The sequence below is a fragment of the Zosterops lateralis genome, assembly GCF_965231275.1.
Source record: "Zosterops lateralis genome assembly, chromosome: 8".
Lineage (NCBI taxonomy): Eukaryota > Metazoa > Chordata > Aves > Passeriformes > Zosteropidae > Zosterops > Zosterops lateralis.
The window spans coordinates 9,079,096-9,104,127 of NC_139768.1; the positions used below are offsets into that span (position 1 = coordinate 9,079,096).

General features: G+C 39.7%; 1 protein-coding gene across 2 annotated transcripts in view; it reads left to right on the plus strand.

The window, feature by feature from the left end:
• GBF1 (golgi brefeldin A resistant guanine nucleotide exchange factor 1) overlaps positions 1–25,032 on the plus strand; it is a 98,606-nt gene that overhangs the window by 49,413 nt on the left and 24,161 nt on the right. For both annotated transcript variants that reach the window (XM_083866070.1, XM_083866071.1), the window contains exons 4-14: positions 6,192–6,323; positions 11,313–11,431; positions 12,059–12,167; positions 12,529–12,589; positions 14,257–14,311; positions 21,048–21,183; positions 22,423–22,652; positions 23,101–23,269; positions 23,455–23,666; positions 24,304–24,402; positions 24,802–24,996. In XM_083866070.1, the coding sequence (XP_083722196.1) occupies positions 6,192–6,323; positions 11,313–11,431; positions 12,059–12,167; positions 12,529–12,589; positions 14,257–14,311; positions 21,048–21,183; positions 22,423–22,652; positions 23,101–23,269; positions 23,455–23,666; positions 24,304–24,402; positions 24,802–24,996 (1,517 nt within the window). The remainder of the gene's footprint in view (positions 1–6,191; positions 6,324–11,312; positions 11,432–12,058; positions 12,168–12,528; positions 12,590–14,256; positions 14,312–21,047; positions 21,184–22,422; positions 22,653–23,100; positions 23,270–23,454; positions 23,667–24,303; positions 24,403–24,801; positions 24,997–25,032) is intronic.

Consider the following 25,032-nt stretch of genomic DNA (forward strand, 5'->3'; position numbering starts at 1 on the left):
GTATTATAATGAAGTATTGATTTCAGAGATGCACAGAGCTTGCGTCCACACATCCCCATGGTGTATATACCATGTTATACAATCCTCATGGTATTTATGTGTTCTAGAAAATAGGATGTAAGCTTCTGGCTCCTCAGCTTCTCCCTAGCTGGCACAATCCTGTTTTCTTTATCTATTAAGAACTTAAATTAGGATAAGACAATGATATTTTGGGGAACCCAGAGAGAATATCCAGTGGCTTTTGATGGCTTGTAGTTTATGAAGTTTAGTGAATATTGCCATTATTTTCAGGAAGGAAAACTAGAGCTTTTTCTCATAACACTAGCTGCCTAATCAGACTGTACAGGTGGCAATCTGTTCTCCTTTCAGATCAGAAAATATCTACAAATGTGCTACCAATTGCACTGTGTTGCACAGGCTAGTCTAGAACTTTCAAGAAAACAAAATGAAAACAACACCTGAGATAAGACACTCTTGTAGGGGAGAGATGGCAGAGAGTACTTTTCACTTGAAACACTGTACCAGGGCTGTGTGGAGCAGAACATTTGCTCGGGAACAAATGAGTGCAGATCATCCATAGAGTAGCTTTTTTATACTTCTTATTCAATATTAATTGGCCATTGTTGGTCTGGGGTTAAATGTCAGAGTCAATTTGCTAGCTGGAAGTCAGAGTATGTCTTTTAGTTCAGGTGCAGAGTGGCATGTGTTCCAGTCAGTCTGGAGAATTTGGAGTGGTGAAAAACGTGCTCCTCCTCTGTTTATCAGCTGTAGAGCTGCTGTAGCTGCAGTTTTGCCAGGGCACCTAGAACCAGTGTGCATGTGCTGTTCTGTGCCTGTTACCTAGGGATTCTATGTAAAGCAAATTTAAGCTCTGCAGACTTTTAGAGGAACAAGTTACTATAATTCTCTTTGTTAGATTTGTTAATTTCTAAATTAAACAGCTGATAATCACAGGACTAACTCAAAAAGAATTTCTCATTTCCCCGCAATCCTGCATTTTGACCTGGCTGAGATTAAGCCAGTACTTATTTCAGCAGTTAAAATGTTTATGAAAATCCAGAAAGTGTGACCACTCCATATTTTTAGATGATTTTAAAAGGCAAGTACAATTTTGTCCTTTTTTCCTTGTAACTTACTCAGTCTGATTTGCTGATTCAGACTGCAGGGGCTTCTGATCCTTTAAGTGAAAAGACAAAAAGTTTTGGTGTTTGTTGGGTGAACTGAGAATAAAGTGCATGTCATGTAAGCCAGAATGGCAGTGTTTGCAGAAAGTGGTTTTTGAGGACGACCCAGGAAGCACTTGCTGATACCTCAATTTTCTGTGGCATAAACAGATTGAGCCCCATTGCAAGAGTCCTGAAAAGCTGGATTTCTGCTCTATTGCAGTGTTATCTTTTTCTCACCTTAAGAAAAGAGAATGCCTGTTCCTTGTACAGTTCTGTTTGCAAGCAGGGAACATAACAGTGCATGCTCCAAGCATTGCTGTTGTCTGAGCTCGTCTGCACTGGAGAGGTGCGTGGGATACAACTGAGACAGCCTTTCTGAGGGCTGGGCGTCAAAGGCCAACAGCTGCTGCATAAGAGGAGTCCAGGTCATGTGGTTTGGGTTGCAGTTGCCTGTCCTCGGGACAAATGATGTTGAAATAACTTGTCATAAACAATTTTTTCTTGTTCATTTACTCTGATTCGGAACGCATAGCCGATCCTGATAAGAGTCATTCAGGAGTGAAGAGTTGAACTGCCAGAGAAAGCAGCTTATGTGAGCGTTTTAGATCAGGAATGTGCCAACACTGTGCTAACAATAAGAAAACTCGTCCGAGGGGGACCTGCTCCTGCACTTCAGGAGAAAAGGGACGCCAGAGGTCTGATGCAGTTTGTTTGCTGAAGTGCCAGAATGGCTGGATGGGATTGCTGAAATGGGAGTTAGGTGCTTAAACATGAATTAGTTGATTAAATATCATTATAGACATGTGTGTCTAAGTGCAAATAATCCATAGGAAGAATGAAGGAAAGTACTGTGGTCTCAAAGGAATTGTGTCCTCATTAAAATTGCCAGCCTGAAGAGTTGGCTTTTTGGTACAATACTTAAGATACTCTTTCTCTTCTTCTCCATTTCCATGCACAGCTTTAGGCTAACTGAGCATTTCTGAGTGTTGTGCTGATGCTGGTCTCCTCTTGCTTCTCTGAAATTTTGTTGAAAGGACCTGTGTGAAAACAATGTGAAGTGCTTTCCAGCTGGTCCCCAAAGCAGACCAGACTCTTCATTTAAGCCTAATGTTTTAATATAATTTTTCCCTGGCTTTGAGTAGATTTCAAAGGAAGGCTGCTTGAAGAAGTCCCTTGTGAAATTTTGTTCTCTCTGTGGATAGTTATTCAGTTTTTCCTTTTGTAATAAATACCCTTGGGTGAAGTCATGCTTGCAGGTTTGGTGCGTTTTCTGGTGGTTTTTTTGTTTGGTTGTTTTTTCCCCAGAGCTGAAACTAGTTACTTTAGCAGAATATCCTGTATTCTCTAGTTAAAACACTGAGAAATGTCTCTTGCTAGAAAATATACTTAGAGAAACATCTGTATAGGCAGTTCTCAATTCTCTCACTGGTTATAGTTACTTCACTTGTAATACCTGAACCTGAATCTGGCAGAATAAGAACTAGAGTTGAAAATTCAGAGGTACGTTTTTGTGGGTTTTTTGTTTGTTTGTTTGGGGTTTTGTTTGGGTTTTTGTTTGTTTGTTTGTGTTTTTTGAGTGTTGTTACAAACATCAAATATGTACTTCCAAACATTTGGTATATACCTTATATAGCCTTTGTTTTGTTGCAAGGAATTATTTAAGTAGTAAATTATTTTGCTGTATTTTCTGAGGTTCCTAGATACTTTCAGGAGAGCACAGGATTGCTTTTACAGTTTGATGATACCAAGACTTCTGCAGTCTCTCTTTCATGAAGCTTTAACTTGTTGGGCAGAACAATTACCTCTCAAGACTATGGTCTCACCTTACCGAAGTATTATTAAAAGAATTCTATTAATTTCCTACTGTTCTGTGCTCTAGATCAAACCTGAGCTGTAGTGGAAAAGCTGGGATGTAGTGTGCACCTTGTAGTTGTAGCTGTTGAGCCAAAAGGACTGGCAGGTTTGTTCTGGACTCTGCCACCTTTGGTGGAGAAGGCTGAGAAAACCTGTTGAGGAAAGAGCTTCTGAACTAACTTCATTGACCTCAACAGGATTGAGTTAAAAGAAGAGGATACATGTTTGCTTTACTGGCTTGTTTGCAAAATTGGCACTGTGTTAAAAATCCAGTAGCTTTAGTAGGTAGGTGAATTTAAAAATCCAGGTAGCTTTAGTGACACTTTCAGATGCTGAACCTTCTTTAGCCTGTGAAAGGAATCTATTTCAAGAGAGGATACAGCAAGAATAGCTACAGTGTGAGTGTTTTTCTGTGCTCTCAAACTTGCCATTGAAGCAAAGGACCAATACCAAGATTGCATTCTGCCTTGAAAAGGGAGCTGGTGACCCTTGTAAGTCCTCAATGCTTGCAAATGGTAAGAGCTCATTGTAGTGATTAACTGAATACTCTTCAAGTGCGAGCAATGAGATTGGAGTTTCACTGACATTTAGATCCTTCAGACAGTATTCCTTTAGTGGGTGAGTCCTGCACTAAACAGGCTCTCTTTTTGTCTGGCATGTTTGTTTTTGGGTGGTGGTTTTTTTTTTTTTTTTTTTTTTTTTTTTTTTTTTTTTTTTTTTTTTTTTTTTTTTTTTTGTGTGTGTGTGTGGTTTTTTTTTGTTTTGTTTTGTTTTGTTTTTTTAATACCACAGTACAGCTACCCAATCTAAACAGTTTTACAGCATAAACCATCAGTTTCAGAGAGCTTAATGTAAAGTGCTTTGTTACTGTAAAGTCTGGAATCTCTGAATATTAGGGCAACTGGCGAAAGTTGCTGCTTAATCAACAATATGTGCCTAAGTTAAATCCTAATTATGACAAACTGTTTTGTGATCTTCATGTAAGTTGTGAATTTCAGTTAGACTGCAAGGGAATCTGATCATTAACCACATTAAGATTTACAATTCTAATTGAAAGGGAAACCCTGATACTTCCCCTACTCTTGTAAAGAAAATACCTATTTATTGTCCCAAAAGATGTATTAATGGAGAGTGTGATGCGCTGTACATCCTCTGCTGCCAAGTGTGTTTACATCATTCTATTGTGCAGTGATGTACATCTGCTGAAGTCCCATTTTTCTTACTAATCAAGTGCAGCCTTTTCATCCTGGAACTCACTGGTTTGAATGAGGCTGGAGGAATTGACAGGGTGATAGTCTGGTCTGTAGAAATGATCAGTTTAGGAAAGAAGAATTTGGGTTTTAATCCCTAGTAGTCTTATTATATTTAATGCTGTCCAAGTGCTTGCAACCAGTCAAGTGTTCTGTAAAGCACACTTAAAATAAGCATTAATACAAGGATGTCTTATGATCATCTGGATTTCCATGTGCTATTGAGAGGTGACACAATTGTAAGGTTACACCAGCATATTATCTGACAAATTGGGGGAGTTGTTCTTAAGCCAGAAAGGTTGAATCATCATGTTCCTTTTAACCCCTCACAAGTCAGTGATGTTGGCCTTATTTGAACTGGTGGCTGAAGTGCAAGAGATGACATGATCCCCAAATGATCCCCAAAGTCCCTTTTTAATTGCAGTTTTGCTTTAGTGAACAGAACTTTGATGTTTTTTTCTGTGTTTTTAACTTTTAAAACATCAACCCCTGTATACTTTTTCCTCCTTTGCTTCCTTGCCATAATTTGACAGTTATGTTAACATACTTTCTGACAGACCTTTTTGCTTTGATACTTAAGGCTTCTCAATAGGAGCTGTGCTAAAATGGAATTTCACTTCTCTCGGAAAAAGGGGTTTGGGTTTTTTCCTCAGCAAAATAATTGAGTTATGTTGGGAGATGGAAAAGCAGCAGCTTGTCTAAGGATTCAGGAATTGCAGGGTTTTTTTCTCGCTGCCTCAAAGAAGCTCATATGACACATAAGTTCATTATTTGATTATTTGATTAAGGGTATAAATGCCAGTGATTCTGTGACACTATTAGCCATTAGACTTGTTAACTTTTATTAGGAATAAAAAGTAAGTTTCAGCAAGTTGAGCCAAGCGTTGTACTTAAATATTTCTGGTCTCAAAATTATTCAAGTTACTTTTAATGCATTCTTCTGTGCCTGTGTGCTGGCTGTGTTGTGGTTGCCTTCACCTGCTTTTTAATGGTTTTTCTCCTAAATCCCCCTCAGGGCTCCTCTTTTCTTGATTCCTCCTGTTTTATTTGGTTGGGTTTGGTTTTTGTTTTGGTTTGGGTTTTTTGTTTGTTTTTCTTGGTCAGTTTTCCTAGTTCTGGTTTTTCTCGTCTGTATGTCTTTTCCATTCCCAAAGCGTCCCTTGATCATCTTGGAAAGTTCAGGAAGCTTGTTAGTTGTTTTTTCTCCAGCTCAATAGCTCAGTGCCTTCTTGTACTGCAGCTTTAGAGGGGATCCTTGCTGGCCAAAACAGCAAGTAGAGAAAAGTGCCCTTTTTAATTGTTTGGTTGAGAGGCTTATACAGTTATTTTGAGAGCAAGACAGAAGAGTTTTTAAGTTAGACCATCTTGTGGAGTTTGTGTCTTTGCCAAGCAAACATTTAGTGTTGCAGAAATGCAATTCAGGCAAAGAGCTGCAAGAGGTCCAATAAACCTGGTCGTACATTTGTACTCTGCATGTGATTAGTGCAGTTTTATCTGCAGTAGGATGTTACTGAGGTGGCAGAAAGTGGGACAGGGTCTGTGTAGTTCACGGGGTCACACAATTCCAAGAGTAATAGGAAAATGCAACTAAATCTGCCAATGAGTTAAAGCATAAATTTAGGCAGCAGTGGCCTCTGTGGTGTTTACAGAGTGTTCCTACAATCAGATTTTGGAAGGCTGCAGAAAGCTGTTCTGAAGATTGCAAGAAAGTGAACTTTACAGAGCATTGCTTTTATAACATACACATATATTACATGTGTGTGTGTATGTAAAAGCAGCGCTGACATCCCAGTCAGCCTTCTGGAACTAACCTAGAGCAGGCTTTCTTTCCTCTGAGGTGAAACTTGCTGTATATTCTTGAAAAGAAAATGAATCCTAATGAATCAAGTCTAACTGTCTTTTTTATTTTTTTATTTTACAGAGCTATCTGAAATTGAACCTAATGTCTTTCTTCGGCCTTTTCTGGAAGTAATCCGTTCTGAAGACACGACAGGCCCCATCACTGGATTGGCACTCACCTCTGTCAATAAGTTCCTCTCATATGCACTAATAGGTATGTTATGTGACTTGGTGGGATTTACCAAAATGCCAGCCAAATGCACCTCTGTGAGCTGTGTCTTTGGCTGAGATACATGCTTGCAGTTTTAATGTGGAGATTGGGGAAATAAGAAAATTGTCTTTAACACTGGGGAAATCAGCATCTGCAGTTTCTTAATATCTTACTGGCTGATCTTTCATGGTGCTGCAGCAGTGCCTGGAGACAGAGCCAAAGCCTCTGGTCTGCCCTGACTGCTGTGTGTGCTTAGGGCCTGCTGGAGGACTGTGCTGGTCACCAGCTGCTTTTTAATGCCCTCCAAGAAAAAGGGACAGTGAGGGAAGAATACTAGCTTGGATTACGATGCTGTAACATGTAGAAACACAGTAGGATTTATTTAGTTTTGTGGACTAATATTTCTGCTCTAAAGTGAGGATGACTTTTTGCCCGGTCCCAGACCTTGTCCAGTGATGTGCCAGTGATCTTCACTTTCCACAATTGTCATGGCAGAGACCGTCCTGCTGCTGCCCAAACTTTCAAATTTTCACATTCTCCTTTGTATCTGTGAAAGACTAATAATGTGCATGTGGTCAGTTCCCGTGGCTCAGCTGGCTTGTAACTCATTAGCTGGCTTTCTGTCTGCCATCACTGTGTCATCCTGTTGTTAGTGGTACTCGAGTTTTCTCTGTAAGTTCTTTTGGTACTTTATGATCATACCTGTGCAAATTACAAAACCTGTTATCTGTGTTTGTTTATGCGTAGTATCACTTGAGGAAAATAATTTTTTCAGTCTGCTTTCCCCCAAGTTCAGATTTCTCAGTTCTTTTTCTCCTTTGCATTGTAAGGGAACGCTTTTAATTTTTCGTACTGTTGTTTTAAATATTTAGTTCTTTGGAGGTAGCATGAATGCAGTTAGAGAGAGAAGGGGCTTTACATTGGTGCAAATCATTTTTGTGGGAAAGACAAAACTAAAATCGGCAAAAATAGAGACTTGCAGGAAAAAATTAAAGTGTTGGATGAAAATCTAGTGTATGAAGAGTTCAGTTAGTGGGTAGTATTTGATATAATTAAGTGGCAAAAATATAGCTAGAATGATGCAATAATGACCTAAGTTCCTAGGACAATACAGAAATCTTAAAAAATCAGCCTGTAAAACATGTCCACCTGAAGGATTAAGCAATAATGCAAAATATATGACTTTCAGCATTACAGTGAGGGGTGAACTCTTCTCCTGGGCTTTTATGATCTCTGTCACATGTCCAGGCAAATGTCTGCACAGGCAACTGACTACAAACATTTGAGGCAGAAACAGGAAAAAATGGGGTTAAGATTTTGTGGCCTTTCTCTAGCTATTTGTTGTTAGAATATTAATTGGGTCACTCACAACAAGAGTGCATCCCTGTAACTGCTGGCAATTGTGTGTCTTTGTAGTAGACAGTGGAAGAGTCTCTGCCTGGCTTTTTTTCTGGGGCAGAACCTGTAATCTAAGACCTTAGTTGTTCAGGTGACATTCAGAGCAGCCTTGTCCTTTGTGCTGCTCCAGATACCAGTTAGAGTGGGATTAGTGGTGCTGACTGAACATCTGGCTAGGTTGTGTTGTTAAATGAAAGCTTTTTGGTATTATAATTTCTTTCTGTAATATGAGACGAAAGGTTGTCTGAAGACTGTTTGCCTAAACATAGGAAATGTTAAAACTTAAAACTGTTCTTAATGTACAAATGTTTCAAATGATACAGAGCAAGAGAGAAGGATGCTGGCATAACCATGGTAGGGAAATTGCAGTGTGACAGATATTTGTAGTGTGTTTTGGAGCTGCATAATGGCAGGGGAAGCCAGCACTTTTTAAAAAGTGACATTAGCTTTGTCTGTTCTGTGAGTGGTTGTTTTTTGCTGTACACACTGGGTTGAAAACCAGGGTGCAGTGAAAGGGCCAAACTCCTCTGATAAATATCTTTGTTTAAAATGGCTTTCTTTTCCCATTTCCAAAGTATTTCATTGCTAATCCTTGTGCAGTCTCATTGTTTTGTTTTTTTTATTCTGTCACATGTCAGAAGGTGGTTATCTGTCTCCTTTTTAGGCCAGTATTGCTGAGGGGTATGTTTTAAACCAGTTAGAAAAGAATAATTCTTGAGTAGAGTTTAAGACTTCTGATCTCTAGTAGTTTGAATTGCAAATTCACTAATAGTATAGTGTGCAATGACAGCTTGGTCAGATAAAATTACTTGATATCCAGCATGTGTGGTTTTTTATCAGGAATAGTTAGCCTTACAGTGATTATCCTCTGCTCTAAGTACTTCTACAGTTTTAGTTGATAAATCACACAATAACTTTTAAAGTACTAGAAAACTGGGTGGCAATACTAAACTCCCATTGATTTTTATCACTCAGATTAGTTATTTCCTTGCTCAGCAGTTTTGCAGTAGCTAGTGAGCTGTCAGCCTATTGGATGACCTCACACCTTAGCTGTAGGAAGACTAGCGGCTGAATTTCAGAATTAGGTTTTTCTGTATCTCCCTCAGAAAAAGAATGTGCTCTTTTTATTGTCCACAGCAGCTTCTGGCTCAGTTTCTAAAGTTAGCTTTCCCTGATGTTCCTGAGAACTATGCATGTATAAGTAACTCTTGCTCAGCTTCCAGTGAGAGGACTTGCTGTTTAAGGAGTTTAAAGCTTGTTCTCCCCTCTACCTCTTCTGTTTCCTTGGTGATTTTAGTTCCATTAAATGTGTTACTGAGCAGGCTTCTGTCTTTCCTGAATTCCCTCTGGTTCAGAGCCTGGATTTTCTGATTTCTATTTGTCCTTTTGCCCACAGGTTGTAAGACTGTACCTGGTATGAAATGTGTGTATCTAGATGGGGTATCTAGATCTTTGCATTGTAGATGGCAATTTTCAAAGTGTTATTGTGCTCACTCAAACTTCTTGTTAGTGATTCTGAGCAGGCATCGATACGTCTTTCTGTACTGTTTTCTCACAGGGGAACAAAGATTTTTTTCTGTATCTTGTTTCTGCAAAGTAGAAGTATCTGTGCTTTTAATTGAACTCAAGAGGCTTTATAAATTGACCTGAATTTGTAGTGCTGTTCCAGGGAGCCAGAACTGAAGTAGTCAGGCGTGATGTGTGTTGGGAGAGGGGTGATGAAGGTAGGGGCTAGAACAGCGAAGCACTACTCATAGATCTGTTAAAGAAGCATGTGCACAGCTTGCTTGCATTTCCTTTTCACACAGACTGTTTATCTGTAACTACAGTTAAATATATCCCTAAGACTAGAGTAACTCACATCTACTGGCAAAGTTGACAATGAAGTGAATCTGTGTGTCCTGCCTGTGGGAGCCTTTACTGCAACAAGTTGCTTTTTTGTGTTGATTCCCACTGGGCTGCTTTCCACTGTGGTTATTGAGGTTGGTTAACAGCAGTGCTAATGTAGGTGCTGGTATTATGACGCCACTGGTCTTTGCCCAATTTAATTAAGACAATTCAGAATGACCATTGGTGATTTAAGCTATTACCTCTGTGAATGAGACACAAACCTATGACTGATTTTATTGCCTCTGGTGGAAGAGTAGTAGCTTCTCACTGAATTATAAGCCATCATTGGGGGTATGCAAAGGACTGCTTTTGACAGCCAGGCTTCTTACCTAATGCTTCCCCATACCAATTTTGTATCCTGTTTTGTGCTGGTGCTAAACTAGTTGAAAAGTGACTGATTGGTTTTAAAACAGCCTTCTTGATAGCTCAGTGAAGTTTGCCTGTCAAACCAGGAGGTGAACTTGCTGTAAACTATGCAAGATTTCTGTGTGTGTATGTGAACAATGTCAAAAGTAAGCAAGTTCTGTTCTTAATAGGAATATGTAAGAGATAGCAATGGCAAAGGGCTGTTCCTGTGCAAATATATATGATTCTAAAGTACACTGATGCCATTTCAGTTTTATGCAACTGTGAGAAATTTCTTATCCTGCAGCAGCTCAGGAGGCTGCTGTCTCTGGACCACAATAAGGGCAGGTTTCTCTAATGCCAAGGGCTTGTAGCCCTTCCTAGATGTGAACGTTACTGGAGTGAAAGAGGGAATCTGCGAAGCTTCTCTGCAAAGCTTACAAGGTCTTGTGTGGTTCCTCTGTCAGCATCATTCTTGCTGGAGTTCAAGAGGCCCTGTTGCCAATTAATGAGCTATTAGGCAATGTTTAGATTGTCTCCTTTCTTTCCTAATGACTGTTTAGGTAGAAGGGTATCAAGATTCTTGCCCAGTGCCGTATTGTCTAAGTGAGAATGAAATCAAAGCCAGAGGCAGCTTTTCTGAAGCCACTATAATGTAGCACGAGATGCAGTTACTAGCAACAATCTCATCCTAAACATTCTCTCAACTGCACCATTGTTTGTTAGCTGCAAAAGACTGAAATGCAGAGAAGGAGCCTTGATGAATGATTGGAGTGGGAGGCCTGCAACTCTGATACCTAAACTGTGATTGTGTCTGTCTGCTGTTTTCTCAGGGGAAAGCTACTGGTCTGTTCCTTCCCAGCTCTCGTTCCTTGAGAGGGATGTAGAACAAGAGACAGTTTTCCCTTCTCAATTTAGTGGAACCTGTTTGGCATTTTCTTCTCATGAGAGTAAATTTTAGGTTCCCTGTGTTTAAGAGCTGTTTTTTCATTTTTCCCAAAGAGCCACTCAATGCATTTAATAGCTGATTGTGCTGTATTGTAGGGAACAGAACACAGTCTTAGAAGTTGACTTCTAAAACATAGAGAACTGGCAGCAACAGAATTGTGATCATTTTCTTTAAGTTATATCTTTTTGCAAATTTAAGTAGATTCTTGATGTATCTTTCTGAAAGCTCCCAGTTATAAAACTTTTCTCTTAATGGGAGGTAAGTTATGTTCTTGTTGGATCAACTCACTGCAAGTCACGTAAAATGAGGAAGCTGAAGGTCACACAGAATCTCCATGTAGATGTCTCCCCACAGAGGTGGTAGGCTGTAGATGGCTGTTCCCTGACACATATTTTTATTCTCTTGTTCAGATCCCAGCCATGAGGGCACAGCAGAGGGGATGGAGAACATGGCAGATGCTGTCACTCATGCTCGATTTGTGGGCACAGATCATGCGAGCGATGAGGTTGTCTTGATGAAAATCCTACAGGTAAGAGAAGAGAAATGGTAATTACCATAATGGTTGCTGCCTGTTGTGGAACATATCCTGTTACATAGAGATGAAGAGGAGGGAACAATGTTTTGACTCTGTAGGAGCTTAGTGACAGACTTTATTTTTAAACAGATGGCTCATATACCTGTGGTAAAAGCTTTTCCAAATTAAAATAGTTAAAAGCTTAAATTAAATGATTTTAAAATTATGAACTTGATAATGTGGTAGTGTTGATAAGTGTATGTTATGCATGATCTGTGTTGGGGGGTTAATTAAGAATATGGAGCTCTCAAACTTATTTTTGAGAAAAATTCTTTATAGAGACAAAACTATGGAGTGTATATCTCTTTGGTCTGTATACTTCTGAGCAGATATCTAGTTCCTGAATAATTATTAAATCTTGGGTAGTATGCAGTGTATCAGGCCTCTTTTAGAAGTAGGTCAGGAGATCTTTCTTGTCTCCTGATTGGCTTCTTGAGCACAGCATTCAGTTTGAAATGACTCCAGGAGAAACCTCCTTAGGTTTTCTGCTCATGGCAGTCTTTCCTGAGGAAAACAACCTCCTCTTGGGAATGCACACACATATCATTGCAGTGTGGTACATATGGGTGCTGTTCTTTGCAGGTGTTGAGGACGTTGCTGCTGACCCCAGTGGGAGCCCACCTCACCAATGAGTCGGTGTGTGAGATCATGCAGTCCTGTTTCCGCATCTGCTTCGAGATGAGGCTCAGTGGTAGGTTTGTTCATACTTCTCCCGTTAACAAATTGATCAGGTTTCCTCAGCATTAACTAGTTTTGTTGTAGAGCATGCATCCATGGAAAGCTGCTGAGCTTTATATTATTGTGTCTTTCTACAACTTCATGGAAAATTTGTTGAGCGTTCGGTGTACAAGTTTGGACTGCTCTTTTCCCCAGCTGAGCAGCGCCACCGTGTGATGCCGTGACCGTTTGCAGTAACGCAGGGTTGAAGCTGGTTTTAATAAATTTGCCGTAATCTCTGTAAACAAGACTCGGAGGGGAGTCTGCTTGAAGAAGCCTCTTGATAATATCACACTGAGTAATGACACCTGTGTTATTTGTTTTTGTCTTCGCAGAGTTATTGAGAAAATCTGCAGAGCACACTCTGGTCGACATGGTGCAGCTGCTCTTCACAAGGTAAACCTGCTTGTGTTTGCCTCAGCATTGCCGAGATGGCCCTCTAAGGACAGAAAGATTCCACACTTCCACTTAAGGGCCCTCAGAAAAATCATCCAAAATGGTCATTATTTAGAGGTGGAAGGGGATGAAGGATTTGGCACTTTTCTCTAGGGCTGACCCTGTCAGACTGCAGGGAGACAGAGGTAGGGGAGGTTGCCTGGTTTAAGGTGTCCTTTGAGGAGAGATGGACAGCCAAGTAATGAAGAGCTTTAGGATAGAGAACCAGTTTCAGAACAGAGAATGCAAACTTCACTGAAAAAAAAGGTGCTCTGAAAAATATAGCTCTCTTTAGCAGAGAGAATAGAAATGGTGTTTTAGAATAGCCACACATTGATTTCAAGCTGAGAGCTTTGACCTCACACATTAAAGAGCATTTAAAACTCTTGAAATCATGTGTCTTGGACAAATGTTCTGCCCTTTTCAGAACCCTTCAGGTGATTAAGATGACTACTTTAAAACTCAAGTAAGTTAATTAACTTCAGAACTGTTTCTCAAAATAGTGTAGTAATCATAGACTTTCTCTGGGTATTGTAAAAAGGAAATTTTTATAGGTACAGATATACTTCTAGTAGAAAAGGATTTTGGTGAAACTGACAGCTTATGAAACACAGTTGCATCATTTTTTTCCCCATTGTCACAGTTCCAATGGGATGTCAATTTTTTCTCCTCTGTGTGCCCTGCACTGTGCACTGGGCAAACTCAGAATCAATCTCCTCAAAGAGGAGAGACCACATTACTTTTTCTCCAAATGCATATGTGGATATCCATATGTGAATTTTACTTGGTGCTTTTTCATTACTTACTATGTAATCCTCTTCTCTGTCCTTCTCAATGAGACTTGGAGACACCATCACCATCTGTGCCTGTGGACATTGGGATAGGGATGCAAGGCAAAGGCAGCACCTGCAGGGGTGGTTTGGCCATCTTGCTTTCCAGAAAAAGAAACAGCCAAAGCTGTGCTCCAAGGCTTTTATACCTTCATCAAGTAAAGACAGAATTGTAGTAAAGAAACAGAAGAGAGAGCAGAGTGTGTGGAATTGTAGAGCTGTACGTGCTGTCATTTGGTAGCACAGGTGAGAGCAGTCTACCTCATTCTGAGATGGGAACTGCTTATCTCCAAAGATTCAGCTTAATGTACATCTGCTGCCCTTCACAGCTGTGTTTATGTGATGCAGAACACAGGAAAACTGTTGGAGTTTCTACAAATTCAAAGAGAAGAATTGCCATGACTAGTAATAACATGTACACTGCAAGGGTCCTGGTGTGGACACTGACTCAGCAGCTGTTTTTAGCAGCATCAGAGAAACCTGTTTTGAGCAAATAGTCCACTGGTGAAAACATACACTGAAGGAAAAGAGATGGTCTTTACATGGCAGGGAAAATCAATATAGAAAAACAGTCATTTCTAGTAATAGCATGCAAAGCACCTCTCATCTATACTTGTGTGGATTTTTTCCCATGGCAGATTTTGGCAGAAAAAGAAATTGGGAGAGTCTCTCTTTGTGAAGAAGACCTAATTTGGGTCTTCTATATCTGCAGCATGACTGGAAAGACCGGCCTGTTTCTTTCCCCTTCATGTTAATCCATGTAAGCTTATGTATTTTGGCTTGCTCTTTGTATTTCAGGTTGCCTCAGTTTAAGGAAGAGCCTAAAAGCTACATGGGAACGAACATGAAGAAGGTAAGACTGAGCACTGTGTTGTCTGTTTGGCTCGTGTCTTTGGCTTGCGCTCATTTCTATTTTGTTTGTTTTCACACTTGTATTTCTTCATTTCTACAAGTTCCAGTTCACTGAAAGAGCATGTTTAACCACCAAAATGGACATAGATTCTGTGGGACTAAGTCCACATGGTCCAGTGGCAAGTCTTTTTAATGATGCTACTGCCTAAGTGAGACAGCTTGGATTCTGGGAACAGCCATCAGCTGCTGTGGGCTAGAAAACCCCAGCAAGTTCTGGGACCTGATGGTGTCATTGTCTGGTTATTTGCTGTCTTCTGCTCTTTCTCCAGCTTCTTTTTCATCATTCTTCATTCACTACAAGTGTAATACTGAGCTCTTGGGATATATTTTTGTCCATTTCCTCCTGTGTAGAAGTGAAACTTTTTGAGGCTGGTGAAACAGCAGGAAAGCATGAAATTGGCTTTTGTAGAAAAAGCTTTGGTGACTTCTAGAAGGGACATCATTCTGTGGTGAACACCTTAGTTCACATGATCAATGCCATCTCTATTAGCAGCCAAATCAAAGTAGACTTTTCTTTATCTCCCTTTCCTTAAATGTACAGTTTTCTGAGCATGGAAGTTCTGGATTTGTTCAATGCCACCATCTTGATCAATACAGTGAGGTTTTTAGCAGCTGGATTCAGTATTTCAAATACCATGATGTGACATTGTATGATTATTAATGTGTTGATTTCTTATAAAAGAGAGGTCCTATTGAGGAACTGCATATATACTTCTATATTCTTTATATTCCATATGAAGAATGTCAATAAAGGTAATAGAATCTGCTGTCAAGAGCAACAGGATGGGGAGAAGTGCTAGAGAAGAAATAACCACCTTTCAACTTAACACTGAATATACAGTTTATACCTTCCACTCTATTTTTATTTCAATGAGTTGAGAAAAGGGACAGCATAGGGTAAGCATACATTTCAAAGCCAGTATAGCAGGGTTTTGGGAGACTGAATGCTTGGTTGTAGGAATCTGAAACCTAGTAAAGCTAAGGGCTTTATTTTTGGTATAGTAAACTAATGATTGCTTGTTTCCCTTGCTGTGGGAGACGTCACAGGATTTGTGATGATGGTAGGCTGGCGTATGGAAAGCTAAAAGAGATCAGGCTAATGTATGGCAGGTGTGAGGCTTTGTCATGGTCTGTGTACAGAAGGTGTAAAGTGAGGGTGACTGAATTTAGGAAGGCTGCCCTTACCAAGTGATGGCTGCTCCCAGCTCGGTTAAGTGATGCTCTGTCCTGTGTCCGATCTGTGCAGTTACCCTGTACTGTCTCTGCTGTGCATGCCAGGAGTGTGCCCTGCAGCCTTGCACTCTGCCAGGTTATTCTTCTCTTTGGGTTTATTTTGCTTTGTTTAAACCATGCATTTGCCTATCTTTCACAGATTTCTTCAGGTCTCCTCAACAAACTGGAGCTAAGTAGTGGGGAACAGCCCAAAGCCCTGAACCAATTAGAGAGGGTATTGATCTTTAAGAACCTGAAGGTCTCTCTCTCCCTTCTCCCTTCTTACCTTACTCCCCTCTTCCTTCTCTTGTAAACACCACCTGAGAGATAGTTACGTTGTGTGCAGCAAATCTCCCTCCACTCATTTGACACAGCATGGCTTTTGGAGACAGTGCATGCCGTGGTCGCTTTGCAGTGTTGTGGCTGCAGCTGGGGCAGGCTTGGGAGGGAGAGACCCTTGTTTTACTGCAGTATTGAGTGTCTTGGTGAGTTTCACCTAAGACACCATCACAGCATCCTCTGGAGGAAGAGAGTGGGAGGGCATGGGTAAGATTTGACAGTGAAAACCCAAAAAGAAATGTAAAAAGTGTAGATTTGTCTCTGAAGTGTTGTGTGTCTTGCCTGTTGATCTTAATTATAAACATAGCTCCTCCATCTATCTGAGGAGTCTTTTGATCCAGCATGCCTTAAAATTTTTGTAGTCAAGGTGAATCTCTGAGCTTTATTACTTGATAAAGGGCCACAGATTTCAATGCTTTCTGAAGTTTTTTTTTGAAGAAGACTGTGGTATATTTTCAACATCTTTGTCATGTTTCTACTGAAATTAAGTATGTGTCTAGCACAGTATATTCTAATGGGGAATCAGTGGGGCCAAAATTATTTATGAAACATGTTTCTCCCTGCTAATTCCCCTAGAAAATACTTCTGAAGAAATACTGTAGGCATGCAGATTATTTGGTTTGGATCAATCATAGTAACCCTGAAAAATTAACTTAGACAGGACTGTTCTCAGTTTTCCATGTTGGTTCATAAACTTACTGTAGCTTTATTTTTTTGTCTGCCATTGATGTTACTTAGTCCAGAGCTGGACAGAACATTTAGAAACGCCACTCTTTCGTCCTGTGTCTAAGATAAAATAATTATACAAAGAGGATAGTTTGAAAGGCAGTGGCTCAAGACTTGCAGATTTATGCAGAGGTACACAGAACAAAAGACTAAGAAATGTTTCCCTTTGCAGTAGAAAGTGTTCTAAGTAAGCATTTGGTTCTGCTGGAGTGGGAGTTAGGAGGAAGATAAATCTGAATTTTCACAGATTTTTGGGGTGGATTTTGTTCATAGTTGCCAAAGATGCATAAATGCATTTCACCAAATAACCCTCATCAGTTGTTGCAGTACAGGCAGGTAGGTAAATGAGATGACTGGATTGCCTCGGTGTCTCCAGGACTCGGATCGTGGACCGCGTTCTCTCTGCATGCTTTTGTGTCTTGAACGCTACTTGGTGTGCTGACCAGTTCCATGCTGCATCTACAATGAGCTCGTGTTTTAGTATCATCGCTTTAATTACTAATCATTGGCCCCTGCCCTTTTCTCTTGAGGCTTACAGTATCTTATGGAAAAACAAACGAGTACAGGTAAGGTGGTTTGTAGAAAAACGAGATCTTATGGACCCTTTAAAAAAAATCTTGTAGTATTACATTTTTCTTCACCCTCCTAGACCTTAGCTAGGGTTTTATTCATAAAACCTCATCTATCAAAGGAAGCACTTGAAGTCTTGTAGTTTTTTTCTTGTATAATTTTGTGGACTTTTTCTATGCAAAGGTAACTCAGATAAATGTAATTGAATCTGTACAGAATTCCCAGGTGGACAAACAGTACCTCTGAGCCCCCTCTCTCATTTCTAAAGAATATTTTTTTAATACTAAAATTAAATGGTTTTTACCATCAAAAATACAAGCTTAATATAGTCTCAAGGATGTTGATGATTAGAAAACTAATGTAACTGTAACATCACTGAGCATGGAAGAGGGAAGGGGAATTTTAGATAATATGTAAGATTCAGGATATGTTAATGATCTATTAAATGCCATTTAGCTGCTGCATTTAGTCAAAAAGGCAACGTTAGGTTTAAAATATCAGTGTGTTAACATACAATGAAGCTTTCTAGAGAAACTAGGAAATGCCTTGGAATTGAAGGCAAAAACAAGATTTAGAAATAGTTCCTTTAGTCGAAAGCAAACTGTACAAGTGTTTTTACGTTTTTTACACTAACATTAAAAGCAAGGAGTCATGAGGTTGTTACCTTTTAATTCAAAGGAAATCCAGAAGGCATGATGTTACTTTGCTGTCCTTTGATACATGTATTGTTTTAGAATTCCCAAATTCAGTGTTTGTTTATTAAAACAGTGTTTAGCCTCTTGACACTGGTGAAACATTTTTATTAAGCATTTCTCTTTGCTTCTGCAAATTTTTAAGGCTGTGCAATAGTTTGCTTAATTGAAGCAAAAGGAGATAGCAAAAGAAAAGGGAGGATAAAATTATATGGGAAATAGTTTTATGTAGTCCTGCTGGATAATTCTAATAAAATGACACCTGTTTGTGTAGAATGTGGAGATTGGATGGTATGAGATGGAAAAGACCTACTGGGTAGTCTCATCTCACCCCACCCACCCCTCCACTCTCTGCAAAGAAAACCAAACAGAAAAACCTCCCCCTCCACCAAAACACCCCCCTAAAAAACCAAAACCAACCAAACAAAACACAACCCCCCCCCTCCCCCCAAATCGCCATCCCTCCAACCCCCAAAAAACATAAAAAATAAAACCAAAACAAAAACCACAAAAAATGAAATCCAGAAAAACCACCCCAACCAAAATCCTAAAAAACACTGCCAAAAAAACCAAAAACAAAACCAAAACCACCCCAAACCCACCCTAAAAAGCTCAAATAAACTTATATTCTGGTCTAAATGATTTATAGTCTGATTAAATGTTTCGGAATCTTTAAAAGTCAAGTAAGTCTTCTTGCTTGCCTGACTACATTGTTTCCCATCCATGAAGCTGTTGTGACTCAGTCTCTGAAAGATGGCACAGGTTCATCAAAATGATTACTTATGTGCCTGTATCTTATGACGCTCAAGATGGAATTTTGAAAGTCAAAAGAAAACACAGGACAATCGCAGAGGGTAGATTTTGTGCCTGAGGAGAAGTGTTTTTTTTGAAAGAGCTAGTGTTGAATTGAGGTGGTATTTGGTGTTGTATGAAAGGGGAGATTAGAAATAGTAATTAAATTGTCAGGTTGCATTGTTAGAATGTTTCAAACGTTGGATGTTTCTCAGGAGCGTGACTGAGGGCAAAAGGAGTGGTATATGATTATCCTGTATCAGTATCTCAGCTCCATTTTGCTGATTCAATTTTGCATCCTGATGCAAGTAACTTTTAACCTGGCAAATAATTACAAGAGGATTTATTTGCTAGAAGCAAAGTATTTTGAAATTGTGTGAAATGGACTTTATTTGGTTTAACACATAATGCTCCAGGTTTCCTTCCTAATGAAAGTAGTTCAGTACAATGAACCATAAGTCTTTGAATCTTATTGTATAAGTTACTGAAAAAGGAGAAAAAAAAATACAGCTGTTTCTATAATAGCTGGTAGGTAAAACTATCTGATCTAATTTGTCGCTGAAACTTTTAATAAATGCAGCTATTGGTAGTATTTAAGGCTCAAATTTTAGAAATTGGCAAGAATTAAAGATAATACATATTTTATATAGTCCTATGAGGCAGTAAATAGGAAAGATGAGAGAGCTGATAATTTTGATGTGGAAGGATTGTGATCCATAAGCATTGTTAAACATTCTGAAATCTGCAAAATTTTATTTTTAGCTGTGTGCTTGTCTGTCATATTTGCCAGAAGCTGTGATTTAGAAGATCCTTGCTGCAATATTTGAAAGAAATAACAAGGAGCAAAGTGATTCTGAATCTATTAATTAACACACTCAAGGAAACTGTAGCGCAGCTAAAACCTGGGGATTAGTCATCAAACAAATACAACTTGTGGTGTGAAGAAAAGTTACACAAATGGTTTGCTGCACTGGGATATAACATTTTCACAAGCTTTGTTTAAATGGGGAGAAGTACAGGCTGAAGCCATATAGAGGGAGTTAGAATTCTACCTGGAAAATGGAAAGAGAAGGAAAAACAGTAGTGCAACCTGATTATTTAAGGGTAATAGTAGCTGGAAGGAGGTAAGTTGCAGAAAAAGGGAGAGACGAAAGAATATAGCTGTCTTCTACATAAGCTAAATCTGATGCTAGAGATACAAGAACTAAGGAATATTACAGCCCAGAATAAAACTTATCTGTGATAAATTTACAAAGAGGAACGCTGAATAGTGGCTGGTACTGAAACTTGCTGAACGGTTTCCATGACATACAAGGTACCTGTTCAGTTCTTAAATTTGCACTCAAACTGAGGAGGTGGCAACATCAGAAAAGCTGACTGCAGCTACCACACACAAGAGTAGATGCAATCTTGTGCTTGGAGAAACTTACATTGTAAGAAACTGATTTTCATGCTGGCCAGGGCCATTAGCTATGTGACTAAATATCATGCTGTTTTTAGGAAGTTCTGGAGCATTTCTGCATGCCTGAAATAGCAGTTCTGTGCAGCAAGTGCCACAGAGTCTGCCCTGCTCCTGCTTTTGTTCTTGTTTTCCCAATCAAAGTTCTGTGCACAAACTAGAAGTAGCATCTTGGTCAACAAGGATATCAAGACTTAAGGTTAGATTTAGATCTGAGGAGAAGTAATGACAGAAGGCAGGAGAAAGGAGAATGAGGCTTGTTTCTAAATCACTAGGGTGGTATTTGCAATGTAACATGCACCAGTAGCAAGTAAAGTGTTAGAAATACTTGTTGATAGTGAGCATGGAGGAAAGTGAGCATGGCATTGCTACAAAGATGAAGAGTGAATTGACAGTTACAGAGCTGCAGCATGCTCACGCTTCATTCCCAGCTTGATATATAGATGGTGAAATTTTAGTTTCATGTTAAACCTAACTAATGCTTGCTTAGATACTTTAATTGATGCCCTGTGGAAGTCTAGGAGCTTTGATAAAAGCAAAGAGATTTGAGATGTGTAGGTCGAAGAGAATTTTTAATCCTAATTTAAAGTTCGGAGGTATTGATAGGGAATAGGGAGTGCTGTGATAATTGAACTGTTAAGTATATATTATAGCAGAGTAACTGCAGTTAATTGTCCCTTGATTTAGGTGTGGAGTGTTGGCTAATATGTGGGGAATCAAGGGGTAGTTTGCATGATTTTGAGGTGCTGATTGATTTGTGTGATACATTTAAGTGCTGTTGCCTGAGTTTACAGTTTTTGAGGTAGCCTTTGTGTGTGAGTTGGCTTGTGTAATTCATTATGCTATGTGGTTTTGCAATACTGATATTAATGATTATTGGTTTTCAGTTGAAAATGAGAGCTGGAGGAATGAGTGAATCATCAAAATGGAAAAAGCAGAAGAGATCACCTAGGCCTCCTCGACACGTAACTAAAGTCTCTCCTGGGACAGAACAGTCACCAGGCAATGCCACTAATACCACAGGTAAGTTGAAATCTTTGTCAAGAGACCAGGCATCATCCATGTTAGAGCTTCTTTGCATCTCTCTTTATTTTATTTCTCCTTATATATTATTTTGCATCAATTCTTTTCGTATTAGTTCTCAGTGACTGTAGCAATAAAAGATATAGCTTTTCAGGTCCAGGAGAATGAGTTTTCTGGAAATGGAATACATGTTGATGAGAAAGGCATGAGAAAGTTGTCCTGGCGATAATTTGACAGCATTCCTGTGCCTTTAGCATGCCTCATAGGGGTAGTTTGGACAAAAGAGAAGGGGACACTTAGAGAAGTGGCTGGGGTTATGGACAGCCATGTGTGCAGAGGAGTTGGAGGATGCAGCAGATAGACAGAAGAGACTGAGAACAGGAACATAAACAAGAGGAGAGCCAAGGGCAGCTAGTGTCAGGGCAAGGGGACATGGTCCTAAGCTGCTCCAGAGGAGGCTTAGCTTGGACATTAGGAAGAATTTTCTTCACAGAAAGGATGATTAAACATTGAAATGGATTTCCCAGGGAGGTGATAGAGTCACAGTCCCTGAAGGTGTTTAAGGGAAGGCTGGATGTTGCACTCATTGCCATGGTCTGACTGACATAGTGGTGTTGGGTCATAGGTTGGACTCAATGATCTCAGAGATCTTTTCCAACCTAATTGATTCTGTGATTCTGTAAGGAACACTTAGATTCTTGGAGCACTGTGTCATATTCAGAAATAGTAAAAATTCTTCACTGCTTATATTTCAGATCCATTTGAATAGTGATGTAATTTCATTTGTTTAGGAAGAATTAAAGAAAGCGGTCCTGCTTTAGAATCAAGTCAAAATTGTCACTTTGAAGGAATGATTAATTCTTGATGAAAGTATTTAAAGTGGTTGTGTCATTGTACTAAAGAGTAAAGTACACCACCTTTTAGATTCTTTTCAGATTTCTTCTTAATACAAATCCTCTGCACCCTTTATCTAACCTGTTTAAGTTACCTAATTTGCTAAGTCAGACTCCAACTATTGTGTCAAATTTGGAGAACTGCTAGTATCTCCAATGTTTACCTATTTAATTCATTAATACATAGCAAGAGAGATCTTAGTTTATCTGTGTTCTCTCATAGTAGTGTGCTGCTGAGACTGTTTGTTGTGTGAAGTAGAAATGAAATAATTTTCTGTGTTTAATGTATGAATTTGTGGTTGAGGGACAGAGCAATACTAATCATTTTGTTTCTGTTTCTCCTCAGCAAGCGGAGTTGCTTTCATAGATGCTCCTTCTCCCACCTCCTCTGGGAGCTCAGAAAATGTTTCATCAGCGGTCAGCCCTGTTACAGACAGTGGGTTGGAGTTGTCCTCACAGACAACATCCAAGGAAGACCTGACAGATTTGGACCAAGTCGCTTCTTTGGGACTTAATGCAGGAACACCTTCAAATGAGGCCAAAGTCACTGAAAATCAAAATCAGCCTGAACTCCAGGTACATGAATATAATTTGCAAAGAAAAGTTCCAACTCCCAGCATAATCACTTCTCCCCACAACAGTAATGCTCTTGAGAGGATCATAGAGCTGCAGATATTTTAAATGGTAAGGAAGACTTAAACTGAAGTAGCGTGCTGAAGTTGTGTAGCATTTAAAATGAAAACAAAAGAGCAAAATTTCGACCTCAGAGGCAGTAAGAACTGATAGGTTATAGGAGTATTTTTGAGGTAAAGCCCTTAGTCTCACAACCTAGAATTATATATAGCTTATGTAGAGGCTATCTTTTCTCTTAAATTTTGTTTTTCTGATACTCTTCCATTAGTGACCTGTGTTGTTTTAATAGTTACAGATTAACAGCAACAAATGAGACTTTTTTTTTCCACTTGTCTGGCACTTGTTAACTCTTCTTTTGCTTTTTTCATTCTCAAATGACATTTCAATGAAGAATGAAACTCTGAGGGAGGAGAAGGTCCAGTCAGCTTCTGTCGAGTCTATCCCTGAGGTCCTAGAGGAGTGCACATCTGTAGCAGAACATTCTGACTCTGCCTCGGTTCATGACATGGACTATGTAAATCCCCGGGGAGTACGTTTTACTCAGTCTTCCCAAAAAGAAGGTGAGAGGTGGGCAATGCTGCTTAAGTCCTGCCTTATTTCTACTGTTTTGTATCACTTCCTGCTAAGAGGCTGATAAGCTCCTATTCCTTAGCGGGTTTGTAACAATTAAATTTTTAACACTTGCTAGGAACCTACAAAAAAGCAAAAAGAAAATTTAGATTGCTCTTCTCTCTTTTTTCTTTAGGAGCAGCTCTGGTCCCATATGGATTGCCATGTATTAGAGAACTGTTCCGCTTTCTCATCTCACTCACCAACCCTCATGACCGCCACAACTCTGAGGTGATGATCCACATGGGGCTGCAGCTGCTGACTGTTGCCCTGGAGTCAGCCCCCATTGCCAACTGTCAGTCCCTCCTGGGGCTCGTGAAGGAGGAGTTGTGCCGGCACCTGTTTCAGGTGAGTCTGGCTTATGCTCACATGGAATGTGGCACTGGGGAGTCAGATACAGATTTATATCGAAGCGTGTATTGTAATTTAGTACTATGAGCTTTGGCAGGTCTGCAGACAAACTCTCCTGCACTGCAGTGAGAGTTTTGAATTGCACCAATGGTGCTGTTGCAAGGCCAGAGAGGTTGTCATGCTATTTTCTGCATGGGCCAAGAAAGATGAGCGTGATTTGAATGAACTGTCACTGTGGGATAACACTGTTTTGATATAATTGGTTTAGAGGTAATTATGGATGCAAGTTACCAGCTTAATAGTAGGCAGAACCTTTGGGGGATATCAAGCTGTTAATTGCACTCAGGGGTCATCTCAGAGACATGTTCCTTCACCACTAAGAGCCTCTGTAGACTTGGCAAAAGAACCAAGTTTTAGTAGGTAAATTATTACTACACACAGATGAGAATTAAGTATATTCATCCTTACTAGCAAAAAGAGGGACCAGGAGGTTGAACAAGGGGTTGTTTTTTAAAATATTGCTATGGACGGCAGTGTGGGGATCTTTGGTTGGTTGCAGGTGCCATAGTACTGCTTCTTACAGCACATGACTTGCCTTTGTAATTCTTAAAGGGGTTTATTGTTTCTTGTTCAGCTGCTGAGTGTTGAAAGGCTCAATCTGTATGCAGCCTCCCTCAGGGTGTGCTTTCTTCTCTTTGAGAGCATGAGAGAGCATCTGAAATTCCAACTAGAGGTGAGTTTTTGACTATCACTGGGTGCCTCTTTAGCCTTCAGTTAAATGCATATATCTGGACAGTAAAATAGAGTCAAAGTGTCAAGTTATGTTTGTATAAATGACTCAGTGTTATGGGTAGGCCGTATAGGCCTTTTTCTGCTGGAAAATCAAATGTCTTTGAGACTGGTGTACTATGCTCCCTGCCTTCAGACTGTTTTTTAGAACTGCAGATCCAGGTGCACCAAAAGGTAGAACTATTGGAAAACTTTTTACAGCCTTCTTCAGAATGAGCCATCATAAAAGAAGGAATGTTATGGGGGAAGGTGAAGCTTAAATCTCCCTCTGCAGTCCTCAAAGCTATTCACTGTCCTGCTTTTTTTTCTTTCCTTAAACTGAGCTGCCCTGTGTTTCTGCCAGATGTATATCAAGAAGCTGATGGAAATAATCACTGTGGAAAACCCAAAGATGCCCTATGAAATGAAGGAGATGGCTTTGGAAGCCATTGTGCAGCTGTGCAGGATTCCCAGTTTTGTGACCGAGCTGTACATAAACTATGACTGTGACTATTACTGTGCCAACCTCTTCGAGGAGCTCACCAAGCTGCTCTCCAAGGTGCTGAACCCTGGCGGGGTCAGGGAGGGGCAGTCG